This window comes from Macadamia integrifolia, chromosome 12 (genome assembly GCF_013358625.1).
Source record: "Macadamia integrifolia cultivar HAES 741 chromosome 12, SCU_Mint_v3, whole genome shotgun sequence".
NCBI lineage: Eukaryota > Viridiplantae > Streptophyta > Magnoliopsida > Proteales > Proteaceae > Macadamia > Macadamia integrifolia.
This window is the reverse complement of record NC_056568.1, coordinates 19907316-19931213: the sequence shown is the minus strand read 5'-3', so window position 1 is coordinate 19931213 and position 23898 is coordinate 19907316. Positions and strand designations below refer to the sequence as shown.

The window sequence follows — 23898 nt, the reverse complement described above, 5'->3', positions numbered from 1 at the left end:
CAGTAATATCCAGTATGGATGGCCAAGTCTTTTCATAGTCTCGGACTAGACATCGGAATAAGTTGCCAAGACTTCTGTTCACCACTTCCGTCTGTCTGAGGATGGAATGCAGTGGAAAACTTGAGTTTAGTATTTGTTTTCAGCCATAGAGTCTTCCAGAAGTAGCTCATGAACTTGACATCCCTATTTGAAACAATTGTCTGTGGTAGACCATGTATGCGCACTCTCTTTGAAAAAGAGTTTGGCTAAGTGACTTGCATCAAGAGTCTTCTTGCACGGGATAAAGTGTGCCATATTGGAGAAACGATCTACTACCACAAATATGGAATCATACCTTTCCCGTGTAGGTGGTAAGCCTAGGACAAAATCCATGCTTATGTCTTGCCAAGGTGCATGTGGAACGGGCAACGGTGTGTACAATCCTATATTCTTTTCTCCTTTAGCAAGTTGACAAGTGCGGCATCTCTGTATCACACGTTGCACATCCTTTAAGAGTTGAGGCCAAAAGTATAGGTCTTTCATCATGGAGTATGTTTTGTCCTTGCCGAAGTGTCCACCCATTCCTCCTCCATATAGCTCTCGAATCAAGTGATGTCTCAAAGAGGTGTTTGGGATGCAGAGACGAGTGCCTTTAAAAAGATACCCATCATGTATAGCAAATTTGTCATCTTGTCCTCCTCCTTGTAGGTTGTTGAATACTTCTGAAAAATCAGCATCACTAATGTACTCTTTAATGTGTTCCACTCTTGCCCTTTGTACTGTGAAGGTGTTCATCATCATCATCTTTCGACTAAGTGCATCAGCCACTTGATTCTCCTTCCCAGTTTTGTACTTGAGAGAAAATACGTATCCTTACAAGTATGTGATCGTCACTCCTCCTATCCCAACATGGGATGCATTAGTAGCTACTTCAAACATAAGATCAAAATTGGGTAGTCTAAGCACTGGTGCTTCTGTCATCTTTTGTTTGATCAAGTTGAAAGCTTTAGTGGCTGCCGGAGTCCACTGAAATGGGATTTTTCCCCCTTTTGTGCATTCTGTAATTGGGGCTACAACGGCGCTGAAATTCCAGATGAATCGTCGGTAAAATGAAGCAAGACCGTGAAAGCTACGAACCTCGGTCAAGGTCTTTGGAATAGGCCAATCAACGACACTTTTTACCTTCTCTGGATCAGCTTCTATGCCTTGTGAAGACACAATAAAACCAAGGAAGATGACCTTGGGCAGCATAAAGGAACATTTCTTCAAGTTGATGTATAACTTTTCTACCCGTAGTACTCTCATGACACGTCTTAGATGCTCCAAGTGTTCATTTTGTGCTTTGCTGTATATTAGTATGTCATCAAAGTACACTACGAGAAATTTGCCGATGAAGGGTTGTAGTACATGTGTCATCACCCTCATGAAAGTGCTAGGTGCATTGATGAGGCCAAAAGGCATAACCTTCCACTCATACAGGCCTTCTTTTGTTTTGAAGGTTGTTTTCCATTCATCCTCTAGACAGATTCGAATTTGATGGTAGCCACTCCGCAGATCAATCTTTGAAAAGATGGAGGCTCCTGTCAACATGTCAAGCATATCATCCAAACGAGGAATAGGAAATCTATATTTTACCATGATTTTGTTAATGGCCCGGCTGTCAATGCACATTTGCCATGATCCATCTTTCTTTGGTGTCAATAGGGCTGGTACTGCACATGGACTCATGCTCTCAACCAAGAACCCTTTCTTTAATAAATCATCCACTTGTCTCTTAAGCTCGGTATGCTATGTAGGACTGAGACGGTAAGTGGGCAGATTAGGGAGTACTGACCGAGGCACAAGGTCAATGGCATGCTGAATATCCCTCATCGGTGGTAGTTTATCAGGCAATTCCTCTGGCATCAAATCTGAAAAATCAACAAGTAACTCTTTGATTTGTGGGGGATGTTTGACCACTATCACTGGTTCAGCAGCCTTGGTAACAAGAGCTATGATTAGGCCGGTTTCTTCACCAAGGGTCAGGAATTCTCTATGGGGGCAGCACGCATAGCTTGTTGTCCACAGTGTTCTTCTTGCTGAAATTTTCTTTGCATGATTGCTTATTTTGCTTAGTGGTTGTTTGGAAGAGGTCTTAGCAACATTCTTTAAGACATGTTGTCTCCTTAGTTGGGCAGCCCTTAACTTGTCTTTTACCTGAGGTATGTTTAGTGGGTTTAGAATGAATGGTTTTCCTTTGTGATCGAAGATGCATTGGTTCTTAGTACCTCCCACTAGCACATTGTTGTCATATAACCAAGGCCTTCCAAGTAGTACATCAGTGAGGACCATGGGGATGACATCACACCATACACTTTCTTCATAATCTGAGACCTTTAATGGGACTGAACACCATTGAGTTACAGCCATGGTGTTGCTGTCTAGAAGAGATACCTTATATGGCTGTGGATGGGATTCAGTCTTAAGCTTTCCGTCAATGACAAAGGCTTGAGATACCACATTGACACAACTTCCACTGTCCATAATCACTTGAGCTTTTTGAGGTCCACTAGACATTAAGGTGTAGAAGATATTGTGCCTCCTCCAATCTTCACCCTTAGTTTTAGACACTAGGATTCTTGCAACCACATTGATATAAGCATAAGGATCATCATTCTCTGGTGTAAGCTCATCTTCCAGTTCATCTTCCTCTCCTTCAACTGCAACATTAACAGTCCAATCGTCATCCTGAGGTTCGTGGATTTGTAAATCCGGATTGGATTCTATGGCACTGATGACAGAGTTGGATCGTCCCCGCTTAGGGCAGAATTTTTCCGTGTGTCCAGTCTTTCCACAACTGTAGCATGTCACAGATCCACTCTCCCTTCCCATTGGAGCCTTCCCCTTATCCTCTGTATCTTGTGGAGCTCGGGTAGGAAATCCAGTGGGTTTGGTTGGTACACAAGGCTTTTTATTGTCAGTTGGCTGGATGTACCTTCTGGAGGTTGTTTTGATCAGATCCTCTGTTTCTAGTGATTTGTCAAAACAAGTGCTTAAGGAGGATATCTCGATCACGCCAAGCTTCTCACGAATATCATACCTTAACCCTAGTTTGAAACGGGATATGAGCAGTTCTTCATCTTCTTTATGGGCATCTGTTCGTGAAAGCAGTTCATTAAAACGACCAATATAATCTCCTAAAGTCATAGTACCTTGCCTAAGAGTATTCAGCATGTCGTAGAGTCGACGTCGGTAGGTGGGTGGGTGGCAAGAATCTATCGTTAAGGATAAATTTCAAGTCTTCCCAATTGTGAGGCATCTGACGACTAGGGATCAGCCTATTCTCTTCATTCCTCCACTAGTCCTTAGCTCCACCAATTAACTTAATGACAACTAATTGAACTTTCCTTTCTTCAGGCATACGGTACCATCGGAAGTAGTCATCAAAGGAAGTTATCCAGTCTTGGTAGTAGAGGGGATCGTGCCTCCCATTGTACTCTTTCAATTCTAACTTGACCTTGTACGTATCGTCAGGCTGATAAAGTTGATTGTCATACTCATCATACTTATCATTATGAGCTGGGACATTCCTTCTAGGTTGCATAGTGACTCTTCTGGGAACATTACCAATGCAATTAATAGCAGGTTGAACATTAGTTTGGGCAACAGTTGGTTGGGTGTTAGAGTGGGTAGCAGTACTCTATTTTAGGTCAGCCAACTGTTGGTTATGTCCATCCAACCTCGTAGACAAGGCTTGGATTGCTTTCATCACATCTTGAAGGGTGGGTTAGGGTTCTTCTGTCTGAGCCATAGCTCTGATTCCACTTAATGCAGGAGTAGATTTCAAGAAACTATCCCAGCAATTTATAACCCCAAACAATACAAATAGGACCAGGAAACAAAGAAATAAGACCTTCAAATAAACCCCCAAGGATACAATACCCATATAGGAGCAAAACCAGTCTAAAACACAACCCGATAGGAGAGAGAAAGACCTGCTATAGAGCTGGAGAGAGAGAGGTGCGGCCAGGTCTGTAGGAGTCCGATTGAGCTGCACTCTTGGGCGTAGATAGTCCCTAGGGAGGGTACAAAAACCCCCAAAGTTGAGAGGATTCTGACGGCTGGTTGTGAAATTACAAGCTTTCTTGATTTTCTAACCTAGGAGAAATAATCGCAGGCTTCAGGAGAGAGAATCAAATCTGGTTTGTAACTTTGACAGATCTGAACTTCTGAATATTCACAACAATCATATACTTCAACAGCAGTAACTTTTGGATAAAATAGAAATCTTTAACTAAGAAGAAACAAAGGGGAAAGTGGGGGAGGAGCGGTTGTCTCGGCCCGGGCTTCTCACCCACGGCTATCCCGGCTGTTCTAAGCAATTAACTGCAATTATTCTTTATTCAAATCTCAAATTATGAGTACATAGGCTCCTCTATTTATAGAGGGCAGAATAGCAATCAAACTACTACTAGGAGTTAGTTTCCCAATAGGACTAGACACTCCTACTACAACTAGGAATTCAAAATTGGACTAGGAATAATAAACCAATGTGGAAAACAAATAGAGTCCTAAGACAATTTGGACTCGACATACCACTTACTCAACTCGATGGGCCCAATGGCCCGCCCACTAATTAATTAAAAACAACTACTAATTATTCCCCTAGCCGATGGGCCCAATTGGCCCTTTTTTGTACTTAGCCACTCAGGTAGACCAAGTGGGGGTTCGGCTGGACCCTAGCCACTTAGGTGGACTAAGGCTGGACCCTTCTTCCTCTCATATTTCCTTCCATAATATGGATCTACATCACTAAGTCTCTCGTGTTAATTCAATAGGCTCTAGTTCCACCTTTGCCTGTTCATTCTCCTCTCAATGGGATGCAAATCTACACAACCACTACCATCATCGTCATCATCTCCACCACTAGATGGAGACGGTGTGCTATTGTAGAAACTGTAATGCGACCATCTTCATCATCCCCAACTGGCTAGGACTCAAAAGGTCGGGGTGTCTGTATGTGAACTCGAACCTCTTGACAGGCCATTTGACTAGTAAACTCATGGTCGGGCTTACACTAGTTTAATCCATCATGGTGTCACCTTGATCCCTTACCCACTTATACAGGGGATTCTCCTCGTCTTAGTCCACTTGGAAGATGTTGCTGAGCTTGATTGGGTCTTTGTCATTGTCCATGCCCATGTGTATGTGTTGCATCTTCAATCTCATGTTGTAGTGCACATGCACCAATTGCTCCAGCTGTTATGACCCAATCAGTTTTGCCTCTTGGAGTGGATAAGTGAAAACATTATCTACTTGTGTTGCTTCCAGAGGCGGAACATGTCTAAGAGAGCACTTTAATTTCTGATTTGGGTGTTTCTTTCCCATTTGGAACCCGCTATTCATCTACATTAGAATGTTCTTAATAAGTGATTCTACATGGTACATACTTATATGGATCGAACTAAGAAGTTTAATGGGCCTACCAGGAGTGGCTTTGTCCTGACTAGACTTTGTGGTTGCACGGCTAAAAGTCCCAAGTGCATCCTTAAAGGTCAAGTAATTGCATTTCAAACATTGGTAAGTTAACATCAATGCTGATTCGAGTAATTGCATTTTTTAGATATATTTATGAAACTACCAGTTCACCTCATTATTGCAGGTTTACTGTTTATCTGGGTTAGGCTCCGGTTTGGCCTCCACATCTTTGCACTACTTCTATCAATTCTTGATTCATTCCAAGTTGGTGCTTGTTTTGGTTTTTGGGATTAATATAGTAGGCTGGAAATGACATAAAGAATGACATAAAGAACTTGCCAATAATTATGGAGTTCTAAATGGAAAGTAATTGGACTTCTGTAGTATAAAAGAATAACTTACCAGCCTTATGTAGTGGATTAAGTTGCCTCTCCCAATGATCTTGCACTATCTAAATGTAGCTCATGCCACCATGTGGTATCATTTCTGACACGTGGTCCTTCTTCATCTCCACTACATGATACAAGTGTGGCAGGGTAGGTATCTTCTTAGAGCCGGCCATCTTTAAGACCTTCACGACTTACTCAAGTAATATAATGACCTTCTTCAGGTTGTGACAGAATTTCTCACTAGATATGGTCAACTAGGATGCTCTTCCTCTTCGATTGCCTCCACGTAAACCATTCCTCTGAAGCAAACATAGATCTGAGTCAAACTTTCTTCACCTCATAAATGGTAATGTACTTTGTGACGAATCTAGTAATTTCGGGCCTTGCCAAATCCCAACCACCCTTGCTCCTAAATATTTTTAGTGCATTTTCATGGTTGCACACAAATGTGGTCACTAGTCTATCCCTCTCGACCACACTTCATACCAAGGATTTATTCGCCATGTCCTTTAGCACGAGGTCAATGCAATGGGCTGCACATGGGGTCCAAAATGGGCGATACCTTCTATGTTTCATCAGTCTTCCCCACCTTTTTGAGGTTACTACTGTTGTCTATCACCACTTGGACAACATTCTTTATACCTACCTCTTGGAACACGCCCTTTAATAACTGGTATAAATTTTGCATCCTTCCTTTCATTGGATGCATCCCCTGACTTAAGGAAGACAATACTACCATCATAGTATACCATGAAGTTGATTATGGGCTGTCTAGTGGGTTAGTCCAACCATTTCACATAACTGTGACACTGAAGTCTAACCATGTCCCCTTAAGGGTCTCCATGTACTCCTCTAGCTCCTTTATCTGCTAGGGAAAATATACACTTATAATCTTGTAAGAAGTGAGCCGGGCCCCCCCTTCTTCACTCCTTTATGAGCTTGGCCTACATTGTCAAGCATATTCTGATAGTAGGGTCCCTCTATAGCATGTGCTGGGATGCTATGGTAAAAGAAACCGCTTCGATACGACATCTCCGACTTTACCCTTCCAATCAGACTACACATGTTTCTCTTTCTCTGTCTACTGCTGAGTCATTGGAAGTGCAGGATCCTGCTCAAATATACAAATAACATCCTTATTTACTGGGTGCGGGGAGGGGGGGGGGATTGGGTGGTGCTCCCCTCATACTCTGTTCTCTCTGGTAGGGCAACTTTGCCTGCTTCTGCTTCTGTTTCTTCCTATCCTCTGCAGAAGAACCACCACTATCAGCCTTTGGTGCAATTTCTCTCGAGGAACTAGCTACTTTCCCAGTCTCTTAACCTACCCTACAACTGCATATGTGTAAGTTGACTCGTTGCCCCAGAAAGCCGTATCTGTCTTACCTCTGACTCTGTCTCCACACCAGTAGGAATTTTATCATCATCACTATTAGAATCAGAGTCATTACCTACTCCTGGGTGTCTTTCCAGTGTTGCCTCTTCAAACTTTTCCCTTGCCTCTTATCTAACTTCCTCTGTATTCCTTTCCTCATGAGGGCAGCCATGGCCTTCTACACGACTACTCCTCACTTGGGACCTAGGCCATTTGGCCACATTTCTGTATCCACTTGCTAGATGCCACTTTAGTCTATTTCCCCCACCTCCCATGATCTTCTTCTGCATTAGTTGCATTGTGACTTCTTTTGATCATTTCTAATCATATTTGTCAAGGCATTGCCTTTCCAATTGTAGGGCGTTGGCATGCTTTATTGTTTATATCCCTTGATTATTTTTTGTTAAGATTTTTTATGCCTTTTGTACTGTTTTGGATAGTATACGCTATTGATATACACTGTTATACGTTATGCATTGTATCATCCATAAATATTTAAAAGAAAAAATGAATAAAAGTCAAAGGTGAAGAGAAGGAAACTGAAACTCTGGAAGATGGAGAGAAGACGATGCCGACTATTATAGTGATAGCAGTGAACAGGTAAGCTTCTCCTCCTGGTTTTTTTTTTCCCCCTGTGGATGCATGCCATCTTGAAAACGTTTTGCCTAACTCCTCCATGAAATCTTTCTCTCCCATTCTCCCAGAAACCCTCTCTCTCTCCCATCTTCCTGAAACTCAAAAAGGAGAGATTATGCGAACCTGTCACTTGATCATTGGAATGTCTCCAAGTTGCACAGTTGTAGATGGCGAGGGCGACGGACTTGACTTCGTCGAGTTGAGGCCAAGCTAATGTTGTGGTGTTTGTATAAAAGAATTCATTTTATATCATTTTTATATGTAAAGTCCTTAAAAATTGAACTAAAAGACAAGAAATATGGATGTTTACTCCTAAACCCTTCACTTTGAATGACACACCTAGGCGACGCTTAGGTGCCTGCCTAGGCCCTTGGCCACCGCCTTGGGTCGCGTTGTCTTTGTGAGCCCGTGATCCCTGACGATTATTTTTCCAATGGATACCACCACACCTTCACGCTATGTCTCCTCCCTCATCTCCTCTTTAGTAGCCCTGACGTTATCTTCTTATGTTGTTGTAATGGAAGTGCCACATTATTTAATTTTTCTACATCAAATAAAACTCCTATTGCAACAGTTAAGCTATTTCTTCTTCTTCTTCTTCTTCTTTTTGAATAAATAATTCATCACTAAAGAGGATAAAAGAGGGAATATACAGACCCTAAGGGGAAAAGAAAAGAAAAGAAAAGACAAATTAAAAGCCAAAATAGGCAGCCAACTTTTAGTAAAGGTTGGTGGGGAGCAAGAATAGAGTGTGGAGACCCCAGGACACAACAATGTGCTTGTTCCTTGGGGCATCACTAACAAAGCAAGGGAGGGGGGGAGCAAGTAAAGCTTGGTACTAACATCAAAATAGATGACTCTCCAAATCTTGTCAAATGACGAGGAGTTCAGAGCCCATCTACAAAGAAAGGGAATCCTTCTTGGGTCTCCAGTTTGAATGCCTTCGTTTTGTGGGTTGAATCAGCTCTTTCAAACCCTAGTTGAAATAGCAACACATCTAGGTGTGGATATTGATCGATTTCATTCCATTTAGATGTGATTGATAGCAGCACAGAAGGCAAGCTTTCCATTTGTGTCACAAATGGAAGAGCTAGCAAAAGTCATATCAACCTAGATCCATTCCCTATGAAATGGAAGGATGTGTCTCCTCCTACCAGGACAACAAGAGGAGAGAACTCTTTTTCAAATAGAGGAAGAGAAGGGGCAACTGAAGAAAAGGTGATCAAAGTCTTCAATTCCATTCCGGCAAAGACAGCAGTAAGGAGAGAACTGAATATACCAGTGGAGGAGAAAGGATTGGGTGGAGAAGCAGTTGGAGAGGGCTCTTGATGTAAGGGCATTCCAATAGATCGACCAGAACCCATTCGAGAGCACGGACCAAGAACCGGATCCAAGTTTGCTACACATGTGGCCCCACCTTGGACAGCCACACAAGAAGGCTAGAGAGAATGCCAAACCGAGACTTCAGCTTTTGACAGCCAGCTGCAGGGCCCACCTGGACAGCTGGCACAGATGAAGGGATGGAGAGTTAGGCTCCATCGAGACTCCTATGTGGATGCTTTATTTTGCTGTTATTTGTTTTTATTTATTATTTCGTAAGTTGGTGGATTAGATTAGGACTCTTTTCATTATCTTCCTAATTTATTGGATTTGATTAGGGATCCTTTTTGTTAGTGAATTATATAGGACTTATTTTATTGGCTTCCTATTTTCTTGGGTATGACTAGGATGTATTTTTTCTCTTAGTTTATATTAGTTTGTAAGGCCTACGGCCAATTCAAATGTTAATGAGAAGAAGAAAATTGAATGTTGTTTTGGTGCAAGAGCCTACGTGGCTGTGTGCTTCCACCCCCTCCCTTCTCTCTCTTATTCTTCTTCCTGCGATAGCCCTCTCCCTCCCTTCTGCATGCTTATATCCTCCTTTGATTTTCCCCTCTTTTCCTCCTTTTTTCTGGGTCTTCTTTCCCCCATCCCCTGTTCTGGCGTAGGAACAGTCCCTCACGATTGAGGACTGTTCTCCCTCATCTCCTCTTCTTTTCCCTTCAAATTCTAAGCGAAGGTTTCTCTTCCTTGGGTGACCCAAATCTCCAAAACTCTAGCTCCGTAACTTCCTTCTATCATGTGGTTAAGCCCCAGTTGCATATCTGAACATAACCTCACTGTAGGGATCAACTTCTGACCTCTAGAACCCCTGGTTTGTTTGCTGTCTAAGGAGGCCATTTGTGGATTTTGTTAGAGCTTCTTCTTGGGTGGGTCCATCAGCATTCTGAGACAGGTTTACTACCCATCGGATCCCGCCTGATAGGAGAAACTAAGATCTCCAAAGGCAGTCGTTACGGAGGGGGGAGGAATAGACCCAGGACGCCCGGATGCTTTTATGCCTGGAGACAATCTTCCATATGAGCTTGAGGATACCAAGAAAGTTAGTATCTTGGATTCTATAGATGCCAAGCCTTACTTCCTTGAGAGGAAGGGAAATGGAAGACCAACTAAGGGGTTGGAGGAATCTGGAAAAGTCCACCCCTCTCAAAAGGAAGGTGTAGTAAGGGACGCCACAGCTTTAACGGGACTAGGGGAGCCAAAAAACTCCAGACCAATAGATTTAACAGGATTGAAGAATAGAGCGAATAAGCACTAGATGACCGGCATAGGAGAAGAGTTTACCTTTCTAAGGTTGAAGCTTCTTTTGAATGAGGTCAAGCATAGGGGTATAGTGATGGGGAGTGAGCCTGACAGAGATAAGAGGGAGACTTAGATACTTAACAAGAAGGGAGCCCAGGGAGAAACCGGAAATACCAAGGAGGTTGGCTTTCAGGGAGTCAAATATCCCGGCCAAGAAGATATGGGATTTTAGAAGGTTGATACAGAGGCTAGAGAGGGATTCATAGAGGTGAAGGGATGAAAGAATTGATTGAATGGAAAGGGGGTTAGCTTTGAAGAAGATCATGAGATCATCAGCAAAAGCAATGTGAGTAAGCTTAAGAGCTTTACATTCGGGGAGAGGAGAGATGTGGTATTTAATGACACATTAATCACCGTTTTCAGTTGAAAATACTAAAACAATATTTTCATAATTTTCTTACCAAAACAGGATACTTTTCCTTATTTTATGTAAATTTTTTTGGTTTAATTTTTTTTCTCTAATTTTTTGGGAGAAAAAAACCGTCGCCATGAAGCCATACTTAGACCAACGGTGTCTAACATTCATCCTTGTGTATAGGACTTGGTAATAGAGAGGCACTTTACCTACATGAGGATCCCTATAGATATTTGGATTTGCTGAGATTATGTATTTACTTATTCAAACTTTCCTCATCCCTGCCATCCCTGTCTCTCTGCAGATGCCATTGATGTTTGAGAATATATTTATCTGTGAAACGTAACTTTGGTTTTCAAATGGATTGACATGTTCAAAAGAGAAATAATTCCATGTGTGGATGCTCGAATCTGTCTGTCAGGCAGTACTGCTTGAGGTCTGTTTGTTTTGATGTGATGTGGGTGAGAGTTAAAAAGTAAACATGAAAATTTGAGCTGTAAAATTTGATTCATTAAAAGTAGAAATAAGGGATGTAAAAATTTATATTTGGGCAAATTGTTTATGCCCAAAGAATGCAAAATACAGTAGGGTAAGCAAAAAATTTCCCTTTTTTTTTTATTATTATTTTACTTTCAGGTACTGTACGTCAAAACAAAAGGTTCCTTGGTGTTTATTTAAATACTAATGTTGTTCAAGTAGAATACCCATATCAGAATACTCCATTTTTTCAACTGGAAATTAGTGCTTAAGTTTGTTCCCACCCCCAAACCAATCTTAATGTGCTGTTTTTGGTATGCTGACACTTTAACTTCTTATATGATTCAATAGATAGCTTCATTAGCTATTCGGAGTGGGAATGGACTTCTCCTGAAAGGTGGGAAAGAAGCGAAACGATCAAATGCAGTCTTGCACAAGGTTAGGTTTCTTGAAAGTGGGTCTTTTATGGGTCTTTTGGGTGGAAGATCTGCTTATTTTCCATGTCTATATTGGACAATCAATTTCTTTATTCAAACTAATTTCTTTCTGTAGGTTATTACTGAAGCCATCCCAGATTCTGTTGGCAAAAAACTTATTGGACTTGTGACTTCAAGAGATGAGATCCCTGATTTGCTAAAGGTACATGATGAAATGAGGGAGTAGAAAAATATGTACTGATTTATGTAGATCATGTTTGTATTAACTCCTATATGCCTTCTGCTCCAGCTTGATGATGTCATAGATCTTGTAATCCCAAGAGGCAGCAATAAACTTGTCGCTCAAATCAAGAATTCTACAAAAATTCCTGTTCTTGGTCATTCTGGTAAGATGCTGGTTTGGAACTTATATTGATATTGGAAATATCATGGGCCTAGGCCTTAGATCATTCTAAAGGTCTCATGCACTTTTAACTTGTCATGTTTCTAATGGTAAGAGTATTGGGACCTTTTGATGGGTGCCCACCAAAGAGATCAATTAAGGTAAAATTCAACTGGAAAGAGCAATTTTACCTTGTACAGATATCGCAGAACTGAGATGTTCCCTTAATACAATATTGTCTACTAAGAGATCGTATGATATAATGCTTTCTCTTTGAGGAGCGGAGGCTTAAAGTATGACTGGAAAATGTTCAACTTTTTAATTTATTTTGTTTTATTCTTCTTTCTAGATGGAATTTGCCATGTTTATGTTGATGAAAGAGCTAATATGGATATGGCAAAGCGAATTGTTTTGGATGCGAAAATAGATTATCCTGCAGCCTGTAATGCTATGGTATTTCCTGAACATTCTTTTCATTGAGAATCCCATGGCTGATTGAGGTTATTATAGTTCTTGATTGTAGTTATAACTAATGCATACTGTTAAAAAAAGATGTTTACCTACCTATTTATGACATGCTACGGTTCTTGGTGTTCCCATCTTTCCTCAGGAAACTCTTCTTGTACACAAAGAATTGGTGAAGAATGGTGGACTTAATGACCTCATGGTCGAGCTCAACAGTGAAGGTATACCCTTTCCTTACTAAACTGTCACGCAAAATAAGTTAGAAGAAATTTCTACTGTCACACAAAATAAGTCAGACGAAATTTCTACTTAGGAACATTGGGCATTAGGCATTTTGTCCATTGAGTGTCTATGGACTTTTCACGAATGTAAGCTCTCATATCTCCAAGGAGAATTTCTCTAGGAGCCCTGGCATCTGAGAATCCAGTTGAAAGTAGTTGTGATGAACAAAGATACCATATCTGTAGGAAATTAGTCTGTGTGTGTGCATTTGTTGCCTCTGATTAATGCAGTTGTCTGCCACTTGCTTTTGGATCAACTGACCTATAAAACACATGGGGTGACCAACCAACCTTTGATTTCTCCAAGGACCAGATATCTTCTTTCTTCATCTTCTTGATTGGTATTCTTAGGCATGAGCACATGGATGTTAAACCTTTTGGTGCATTTTGGTGATTGAAATTTCCTATATTCTGTATACTTCATATTTATCTCTTTATATTTATGTGTTCATTCTGAATATGCAACTCCTGGGAGTATTGTGTTGCTTGGGTGGTTTTTAGTGTCAATCCAGTCACAGTTTAGCAACGGCAAAACAATGGAGCGACAGATTTACAGCTTCACAAATTGGTTGTATTTATTATAGGTGTAACTCTATATGGTGGGCCAAGAGCGAGTTCCTTATTGAATATTACAGAGGCGCAATCATTTCATCATGAGTACACCTCATTGGCTTGCACCATTGAAATTGTCGATGATTTGCATGAAGCCATTGACCACATACATCGCCATGGAAGGCATGTTAGCATCTCCCTCCTTTCTTTCCTTCTTTTTGCAGGAATGGGTATTTCTAATCTTATCATATGCTCATTTGTTTTCAGTGCACATACGGATTGCATCATTACAGAAGATCTTGAAGTTGCCAAAATCTTCCTACAGCAAGTTGACAGGTATGACTGCTGCTGGCATGTAAATGATCTGACTGTAAAAATCATTCACAGAGGAAAACTGTTTTTGGAAGCGACAAGCACAGAAAATATATTATAATAGATAACAAAAATATTGTTTTAAATTAAATAAATATTATTATATAAATACAGAACATTAACAATACAACTCTATTGTTGGACTTTGGGAAATCCTCGAATGGGGATACAAAATGGGCATGTTGAAGCTTAGTTATGAATTGACTTTCATTTAGGCCCAATTAAAATCGGTATATTTAACCTAAAAGAAAAATATCCAAATCCATATTTGGTATGTGTTTCAAGCCAAAATCACTGAAATAGATTGAAGTAGCTAAGACTGACCGAAACAACCAAAATTGATGCAGATTGTAGCGAAGAGAAAGAAGTTGGCAATTCTGGCACAAAACCTGCGGATTTGGTTTTAAGATCTCTTTGAAGATTTGATTTGAAATTACATGAAGATTGAGTGAAAATCATCTAGAAGTTTACAAAAATGTGGAGAATATTCTTCTGGATATTCCAGCAGTCTTTTGGCAACTATGGGCTCTTATCTAGTAGTTTCTTTTACTGGAAATCATAGCTAATAGGTAGCTCGCAATTAATTACTTTTGTTATTATTTTCACAGTTAGCAGTTGCTTTCTATTTTGTTGATGCTTTCTTACCTAGGAGAGTTACTATTATTGTAAGAGACCCTCCTACAATGGTAGAGGCTTCCTATTTTTTTCCCCCATTGAGATTATAAATAAAAGAAAGGGACTGTATTCTAACTAACAACTTCAGAGTTTAGACAGAAGAAAAGGTGATGGATTTATGTTATTTTTCCTTGTGAGATGCAAGATGGGTTGTGAGATACACTTGCAAGGTGAGAGGGTTTGCAAGGTTGGTGTGATGCTGATCAAAGGCTTTGGTGGGATGCCAAAGTCATATCCTTTTTATTGTTTCTTTCATATGCTAAAAATATTTATGTTATTGATTTTTATTCTTCCCTATATCATTGATCCTATTGCAATTTATCTCCCACTGGTTTGTCCCTGGTTTGAGACCGATACCATAGTTTTTCAAGGCGCTAGGTGATCAAAGGAGTTCCAGGGCCAGCTAAGCGCTTAGGCGCCGACCTAGACACCCTAGGGGCTTTGTTTTTAATGTATTCTACTCATAAGACCTTATCATCTCAATCTTAAAAATGTCCAGAAAGACTTTGGAAGCCCTACTTATAATTTTTTACTCCTGTTCCCTTTGGTTAAAATAGAAAATAGAATATTAATACATAAAATAAGATAAACAAATATCTTATTAAAGAAGGAGGTTTGGAGGGCATTCTCGATGGATTCTGCCACATATGCTAATTAAAGAAGCAGGAGGGGGTTGAGGCCATTAATATATGAAATAAGATATATAAATAACTTATTAAAGAAAGTGGGGGGGTGGGAGGGGTTGAGGGCATTCTCAATGTCAATGGATTCTAGAAAGTGGGGATGGGAGCGCCAGGGGCAATAGCGGAGAAAAACCACTCATCCTCCTGGAAATGTGCTCTATTCACAACATCGAAAGAATCACGAATGTGGCTTAGGCGTCTTTGACGAGGCTGTGACAGTGTCGAATAAGTATGCTCCCCCTCCCCTATCTTCTTTTTTATTTTTATTTTATGGAATTGATGACGGTGTGGCAATGGCCGGTGCACCTTCTCTTCATCTATGGTTGCCACTTCTACTGCTTCTCCAATCTTCTTCCTCCTTTCCCTCCTTCAATCTTCATATTCTACTTATACTAATTACGCTGTTGCTACTGCTGCTGTGGCGGTGGCGGTGGCGGTGGCGGTGGCAGCAACAGTGTTTTTGGTGTTATTTCCTTCTTATCAGGGTTGGGGCGAGTCGAGTTGCAGGGGTGAGCATATGCTGCTGACACCAAGGGGCCTTGGACAATAATGCAACAGCTGGCCTTGGGCCAGATTTTCCGCCCAGACGCCAAAATGGTGCCTAGGCAACGCTCTGACAACTATGTTTGATACCGCATTAAAATTTGATCGAAAGAACCAAAGCCCGAAGCGGAAAATTTTCACTAAATCTGCTGGTTCATTTTGGCCACTGAAGTGAAATGTTATGGCTTTTTTTTTTTTTTGCCAAAACGAATGAAACAATTTATAACTAAATATAGAATATTACTAGAAAATGGCATCTCTTTCATTGGCTTTTAGGCACATAGGCTAAAATACTGAACTTACTGGTCTATCTTTGTACATTCAGTCATCCACGGAAGGAACTGACCTTTGAACAGAATCATTTATTTATTTTATTTTTTAAACCCAAATATTATCTGGGACCTCGGCTAGCCCCTAGGATTTTAGTAAAGAAAAAATATTATAGAATGGAATACAAGGGGGGGGGGGACATAACCTGCATTACCCCAAACCAAACTACAATCACTCTCCTTAAAACAAAACTAAACCCCAACCCTTGAACAGCATCATCGTGGATAAGGTTTTAGTAACAAGAATAAAATTCATTTTAAGTTTAAACACATTACCTCTCAAGTTTATTGTTTCAAGCACTGGATCTAGGATCAGATCAGTTCCAGCCAGCTCCTGCCTGGACTGGATGGATAACCCCTTTTTGGGGTTGGTTAGTCCTATCCTTTCCTGAGTATTCTGTTTTTCTGTGCATGGAGAAAATTCGAATTGATGCAAATACTCTTCTGATATTTTAACTACAATTATTATGTTATTTGTAGTGAAGTTCTTTCCAAGACATGGTGCAATTAAACATGTGTAGCTAACTACATTGCTTTTTCATCAACATTTTCAGTGCTGCAGTCTTTCACAATGCTAGCACACGATTTTGTGATGGAGCTCGTTTTGGACTTGGGGCAGAGGTATGCTTCATTAAAAAAATCTGAAAGTTAGGCATCAATTAAAATGGTCAAGTTTCTCCTCTCTTATTAGTTATTTATCAGGTTGGGATAAGTACAAGCAGAATCCATGCTCGAGGACCAGTTGGAGTTGAGGGGCTACTGACAACACGATGGTATGTAGATGTTTCATGTTGATTGCTTAAGTATCATTCATGGCATATTTTGACAACTGGGTATACTCTCTTAATTTTTGGATACCTTACTGATAGCTCTAGTTCATAGAAAAAGGCTAATATGCATATTATAAAAGCCGAGACTGGATAGCGAACTGGAAAGGGATCCAGTTCAGCATTTACCAGCTAACTGTGGCTCAGAAAACTGGGAAGTGTCAAAAGTATACAATTCTGGTCAAAACTGGTTCGACCTGCTGCTGATGGAATATGGTTTCTAACTAATTAGGGGCTACTGACACTTATTTGAGAGAGAGCATAGTTGTCAAGGCATCATGAAACCTTCTATGGTTGTCAAGGCATCAAGAAATCTTCTCCCCCCAAAATCTCTCTCTCTCTCTCTCTCTCACACACACACACATGATCGTACTCCTTTTTTCTTTTAACCTTTGCCCCTCTGCCATTCATAATTCCATAAGGAAACCTCAACTTATTTGGGCTTACTTGCATCATCCTAAAATATGTCATTAGGCTGTATGTTATGTTACCAGACCATATCATTTGAAATGGTAGCAGACAGTAAATGCTGGTTGGTAGAGGCATTTTCTTGTTTCTAATATTTACCAGCTTAGTTGTGACGACAATGTCAGGGTGGGGATTCAGATCCTATGACATGCTTTTTCTTTGCCTCCCCCATTATCTAAATGACAGCTACAGGGAAGAATGGTTTCAGATTACCCTAGTCCTACTTTATGTGCCTCCTAGGTAAACTTTATGGTACACCTGACGTGCACCATGTTCTAGGAAGTGAAGGTAATCTATGCTGCTATCACACTATGTTGAAGTCCTAGAAATGGAGATATGCACTGCTTATTGTTCTTTCCAACTATCTCTCTATCTCATGCAAAGGCCATGCATTTGCAGAGTTAGAATGTTTTTCATGAGCTGATTAACATTGGCAGTGTCAAAATCGGTCACAAAAGCCTCTTGCTTGTATAGATGCATAATGTAGAAAAAGCATTTGCCGTAATTCATATTGTTCAGGACTCTTATAACCTTCAAAAAGGGTGCTGATTTTACGAGTTCGTAACTTGCCACTCAACAAGCAATTGATTTGCCTTTGGGTGGGCCATGTTATAAAGGGATTTTTATTCATCTCATTGGTAAAATTCAATCAAAAAAGGGTATTAGTCTATGGGTTAGGAGTGTGTCGAAATCTGTAGAAAATTATAAACGTCACTAACCTTATCTATTACATATTAGAGATTAATGGCATTCTTGTAATTTTTAAGTTTGAACCATAGATTGGGATGAAAATTTGCCAGTGAGATGGATACAGGGTCCTCTATAGCAGTGACTAACCACGTTCACCGGTTTTTGTCACAAGGAAATTGGCGAACACTACGAAGTTCATTTATCTTGGTGAACGTTAACATTTTCCTGCATTGTTTTTGTTTGATCCATGCAATTGCTGACTTGTTTTGAAAATGTAGGATCCTGCGAGGAAATGGGCAAGTGGTGGATGGTGACAAGGGGCTCGTCTACATTCACAAGGATCTCAGTTTACAATCCTAAATGCTTCTTGCTGGAATCGGTCTGCCAAGCTCTAGGACTCGGTCATTATCTGGTGCTGTCATTGTTGTAACGTGCGTGCCTCCTATTGGTTATCTCTAATAAATTTTATTTATTGGTCTACACTATGAAGGAAGATAGAATGGTTAGAAAGGTGGAGAGAGCCAAAAAAAATGTAATATTTTTCCAATTTTGTCTGGCGACTATTGTCTCTTATGCTGTAGTGCTTTTCTAGTTGCAGTTTTTTAGCATCCTTGGGAACTGATTTGGAAATAGCCCAGGGAAAGTAATTAGCCATGCTGAATTAAGACAATGGTTTCTTTAGGATTGAAAAATGCTGGGAGATGGTCATGTACGTGTTAGTGATGGTTACGTAGCATTAGGATTGGGATAGACCTATTGGAAGCCAATCTAGTAATGCTTTTTGGATCAAACAGGGGGGGAGCTAAGAATGTGGTACTACTTATATTTGCCTTCAAAGTAGGGAATGGAGTTAATACCAACTCATTACAGTTACCATCTATTCCTATGAGATCAGACTATGAATGAGGCTATATCTTAATGTAGTGTTGGTATTTTTTTTTTTTTATAGTAAACAATGTAGTATTGATTGACTAAATCTAAAATGTTCACTCTGCCAGTGCATGATCCAATTGTCCCTCTTGTGTCCTCGCCTTCTAACCGATGCCTAAATTAGTTCCAGAAATACTCAAATCTAAGACCTTGGAAACAAATCCACTGGTCTACTCAATATTTATTTTGGGAAGTTGTTTTCTGTCTGGGAGCACGGTCTGCACTAGCACTCCTTGTGTCTATCTGCTTTCTTCCCAAAAACAAGAGATGTCTTTTCACATGAGTAAGAGATAGATAAACACATGGGAGTGCTGGCATAGGTGGCGCTTGTAGACCTGACTTTTCCCCATTTGTTTTTTGAAGTAAAGAACACTACCAGGAAGTGCTTGTGCGCCCGACATGTGGATGAAATGACCATCTTGCCCCTCCTAATGGATGTTTGGATGGACACTTCCATTGGCCCCTCGGTGGCATAGGGGCCAGGCGACTTGGTAGTATTCTCTCAACGTATTTTTATTTTTATTTTATCCCGCCACAGCCACTTATACCTCACACCCCCACAAGGGGTTTAAAAACATGGAATTGATTGGATCAGAATCGGGCTGGATGGGATCCAAAATTGGTGTTTTAATGCCTAAAAAAAAAAAACATGAAAGAAGAGAAGAAATGATTGATTCTCTTTTTTCTCTTTCTGGAGGAGGGGGTGGGGGGAAAGAGGGTCTTATGGAGGGAGGGGGGAACATTTGGGCGCATTTATCAAAATCCTCCACTACATCCAAGATCACAAGTGGAACCCGTTGCAGAGGTGGGGAGGCAGCTAACTCCGCTTGAAAAGCACAGCGAGCCTATCAGAGAAAGCTGTTGTACATCCACATCCGTTTTTCAGTTGGCTTCAAAGTGCTAGTTGTAGAGAAAATAATAAAAAAGTAAAAATAAAATAAAAAAATAAATAAAAAATAAATAAAAAAACCACATAATTATTCAAGACAAAAAATGAAAAGAAAAGAAACCCACATAATCTATTGAACACAGAATTACATCATTAAAGTTAGGGAAAAAGATCGTTACCTGTGTGGTATTACTTAGGGGTGTCCATGGGTAGATAAAAAACCTCAACCCAACTCTAAGGTATTTTAACTCAACCCAAGCCCATCCCAGGCCCAACCTTGTTAGTCTTAGCCCAATCCAGCCCTCAAAACCCCAACCCAACCCTAAGGTCTCTTAACTCAACCCAAGCCCAGCCTAGGTCCCACCCTGTCGGGCTTAGCCCAAACCAACCTTGATGGACCATGATTGGGCTGGGTTTGGCCCAGCCCAGCCCAGTACTATTGGTAACTCGATTGCTTGATCTTGATGCAATGCAGGGGCCAAAGACCAAGGTTTTTGTATATATGTAGATTGTGGAAAATGAAAGACTTTTTGAAGATCTTTTTCTATAAGTACCTGTTTATATTTATATTGTAATGTACTTAATATACAGAGTTGGGTTGGGTTGGGTTGGGTTGAGACCTCAACCTAGGCCCAACCCAACCCGGTTCGGGCCTAAAATTCTCAACCCTAGCCAACCCTATGGGCTGAAATCTCAACCTAGGCCCTGTTCGGGCTCAAGGTGGGTTAGGATGGATTCAAGCTAACCGGGCTTTTTGACACCCATAGTATTACCTCACCTCATGTGAAATTAAAATACCATTTATGTTGATGTCTTTAAGTGTGTTCTCATTGGGGAAAAAGATCCTCTCCAATTAACTGTGCGCCCAGTTAGTGACCCAAGGGTTGGGATGACATGGGGATTCGTGTCCAGGTATTGGGATGTGAGTTTGTGGTCCTCCCAGCCCCTGGATCACTAATTGGGCACCCAATTAATTGGAGAAGAGCCAAATCCTCTTATTGGCTCCTGTTTTGGTACAGAATCACGCATGCTCAGACACTGTTGGGTATGAAAAGACCCAATTGCTTTCTCATGTGTTGAATATTTCAATCCTAGCTATGTTTGGGCGTAAGGGGCACAGACGGGCAATCCCAACTATGTTTGGGCATAAAGGGCACAGACAGGTAGAGTCCCTTTCCCCTTATTCTTATCATTAGGGAAAAAGAACCCCAAAAGGCAATGAGGTTCATACACCTAGGTACAAGGGGAGAGAAATGACCACCCTACTCCCATGAAAGGTGCCATTGTTGATGTATCTACGCTCGCTCCCATTGGACCCTATGTTGGTGCAAGAGCCACATTGCCTTTTAGGGAATGCTTTTGAGACTCATCGTCCTTCATCTTCTTTAGTTTTCTCGATTTTTTCTTGGGAGACTTGATTATCTCCTCCCGCATAAGAATATCTTTCACTCGTTGTTACCAGAGATTGAAGTCATTATAGCCATTGAAGTATTCAATGGAGAAACTTGAACACTTCACCACCATCCAATTTACCTAACATGTTCCCTCCATGCCTGCCATCAACCTTAACAAACATGATTATCACTGACCTTGCACGAACCAGCATAAACTATAGCAACAGAGCATAATTTATCCAAATTGTTTCTTCCACTGTATCCAAAACACTGAAAAACCTTAAGAACACCTAAAATCCGTACTCACACCCTTTGCAAGAAATCCGATTTTCAAACCAAAACCATATGATATCGACTTTGGATCACGACTTTAAACTTTGTACGATTCTCCTTCCACAAACTTCCTTTTCAAACTTTCTTTTCATAAGTATTATTTTTTTTTTGTAATGATTTTCCCCTTTTTTTCGATTCATTTTTTTTTTCCTTCATGGGTTATACCAAGTTACCAACCAACTCCTTCTCTTCTAGTTACAAAACAGAAAACAGAGGAACTCATAGCTTTTGTCACACATTTCTTTTTTTCTCCCTTTTGTATGGTAAATAACATTTTTATTATTTATCTCCCACCGTCTTTTCTCCTTTTTATGTAACATGTGTTCTCTATTACCTTCCTACTAGACCATACCAAACTTCACTTTCTTGATAAAAACAAGTAACCTTCCGCACAACCAACCAAAGATAATGCAACGGTTGTATCTCATGGTAAAGTAGAACCAATGGAAGAGTAACACTGATTGAAATAGGAAAAAATTCGTAGCAATGATTGCACGATAACTCGAGAAGAAAAAAACTAATCTTTTATTATGCCTCCTTCTTCGCTCTTCATGTTCACCTCCCTTTTCCTTAGATCTCCATGCATACCTTGCAATGATCTGTTGAACCTCACTTTAATACCACTTGATAGAGACAAATGTAGAACCAAGAGGAAGAAACCAAGTAAATAATCGCACACAATACAAAGAATTTAACATGGTTCATCAAAATTGCCTACATCTAACCGAGAGAAGCTGAAAAACTCTTTACACTACTCTCCACCTCATAAAATGAACCCCCATAGAAACTATGTATAGAGAACTCAAAAACCCTAATTCATACATAATTACAATCATATCCTCGTACATGTAATGGATTCCAAAACCGACCCAATTACAAATACAAACCAAATCATGATTATATGGACCCATAGAATACAAGACATACTCAACCCCCAACATATCACTCCCCTCCCCTATATTTTGACAAAATATCGTCCCCCCTAGACATTTTCAAAAATATCATTCCCTTTCCCCTAATCTGAAATATTCTATCAACCTTCTCTTTCCATAAGAAATGACTGTTAAATCATGAATTTATGTTTCTTAATACCCAAACTACCATCACACGTGTGAAACCCCAGACCCTCTAAATGCAACTCATCTTTCTTTTCAATGTGAAAACCTAGATCCTTCCTAGAGTTATATGAAGAAACGAACCTTGCAAGGTTGTATTAGCCTAGGGTTACAAATGAATAGCTGCCACTGTAAGGAAAAAGAAGTGTGGAATTTCCCCAGAGGAGACAACCGAAGTATTGTCTCTGGCACAACCAATATCAACCACGACGAGGTGAACACAATGCAAATAAAAAAAATTAAAAAGGGCATAAGGAGTATATTACAAATCTGAATTAAATAAAAAAATGAAATAGAAGAATAGAGAAGGGGATAGATTGGGTTCTACCAAAACTTCTATACTGATCGGAGGAGGAGGAAAAAATGGGGGCAGAAACCCACTTTTGGCCAATGACTTAGCCTGAGGAAAAAAAAAAAAAAGAAAGAATGTGGTGGAGGAAGGATCCTCTCAAAACTTCTGCTACTCTGAAGATCTTGATTGAAACCTCATAATGATCCGGAACTTCTTCATTAAACACGGACAGGGCGAAACCAGGTGACTCCGCTCCATGGCAAGGGAAATGGAAAAATCATCCTTCCACTGACTCAGGTTCCTTCATATTTGGGATTGTAATCCCAGGTTTCGCGCGAGTGGTGGCTAGATTAAGGATCGCTCAAGAGATAAAGAGGGAAAGAGAAAGAGATTGGCAGCCATGGTTGACTTGGTTCTAATAGAGAAGGCGCAAGGTTCATCCAACAGGTTACAGTCGATGGAGATTAGGAGAAAGGAGAAAGCCAAAGGGAGATGAAGAAAATGGGTATGAGAAGTGGTCAGCGACTACTGGTTTTGTTCTTCGCAAGAGGCGGAAGAAGAAAGGGGAGAGTGTGAAGTAGTTTGGGTATTATGTAAGTTACATTTGACTTAACAATCGTTTCTCATGCAAAGGGATGGTTGATAGAATCTTTTAGAACATGGAGAGAATATGGAGAAGTGAATGATATTTTTTTCAAATGTTTAGGAGGAATATAATATTTTGTCAAAGTATAAGGTGTAAGATTTCTAATTAGATTGGGCTAGCATAATTCAAGATTTATATTTAAAATCGGTTTAGTGGTGTTGACTGGATGGAGTAAGCAGAAAGAATCAAATATTATTGGTAAGTGATTTCTATGGAGATATTGGATTCTATTAGCACACCCTAATGTT

At 40.3% G+C, this 23898-nt stretch overlaps 1 protein-coding gene across 1 annotated transcript in view; it reads left to right on the top strand.

Annotated features, from left to right (window-relative positions):
- LOC122058224 (delta-1-pyrroline-5-carboxylate synthase-like) overlaps positions 1–18743 on the top strand; it is a 32502-nt gene extending 13759 nt beyond the window's left edge. The window contains exons 11-20 of the mRNA XM_042620804.1: positions 11699–11785; positions 11900–11986; positions 12074–12170; positions 12516–12619; positions 12777–12852; positions 13497–13647; positions 13732–13800; positions 16621–16687; positions 16769–16839; positions 18330–18743. Coding sequence (XP_042476738.1) covers positions 11699–11785; positions 11900–11986; positions 12074–12170; positions 12516–12619; positions 12777–12852; positions 13497–13647; positions 13732–13800; positions 16621–16687; positions 16769–16839; positions 18330–18411 — 891 coding nt within the window. The 3' untranslated portion in view covers positions 18412–18743. The remainder of the gene's footprint in view (positions 1–11698; positions 11786–11899; positions 11987–12073; positions 12171–12515; positions 12620–12776; positions 12853–13496; positions 13648–13731; positions 13801–16620; positions 16688–16768; positions 16840–18329) is intronic.
- The last annotated feature ends 5155 nt before the right edge of the window (positions 18744–23898 follow it).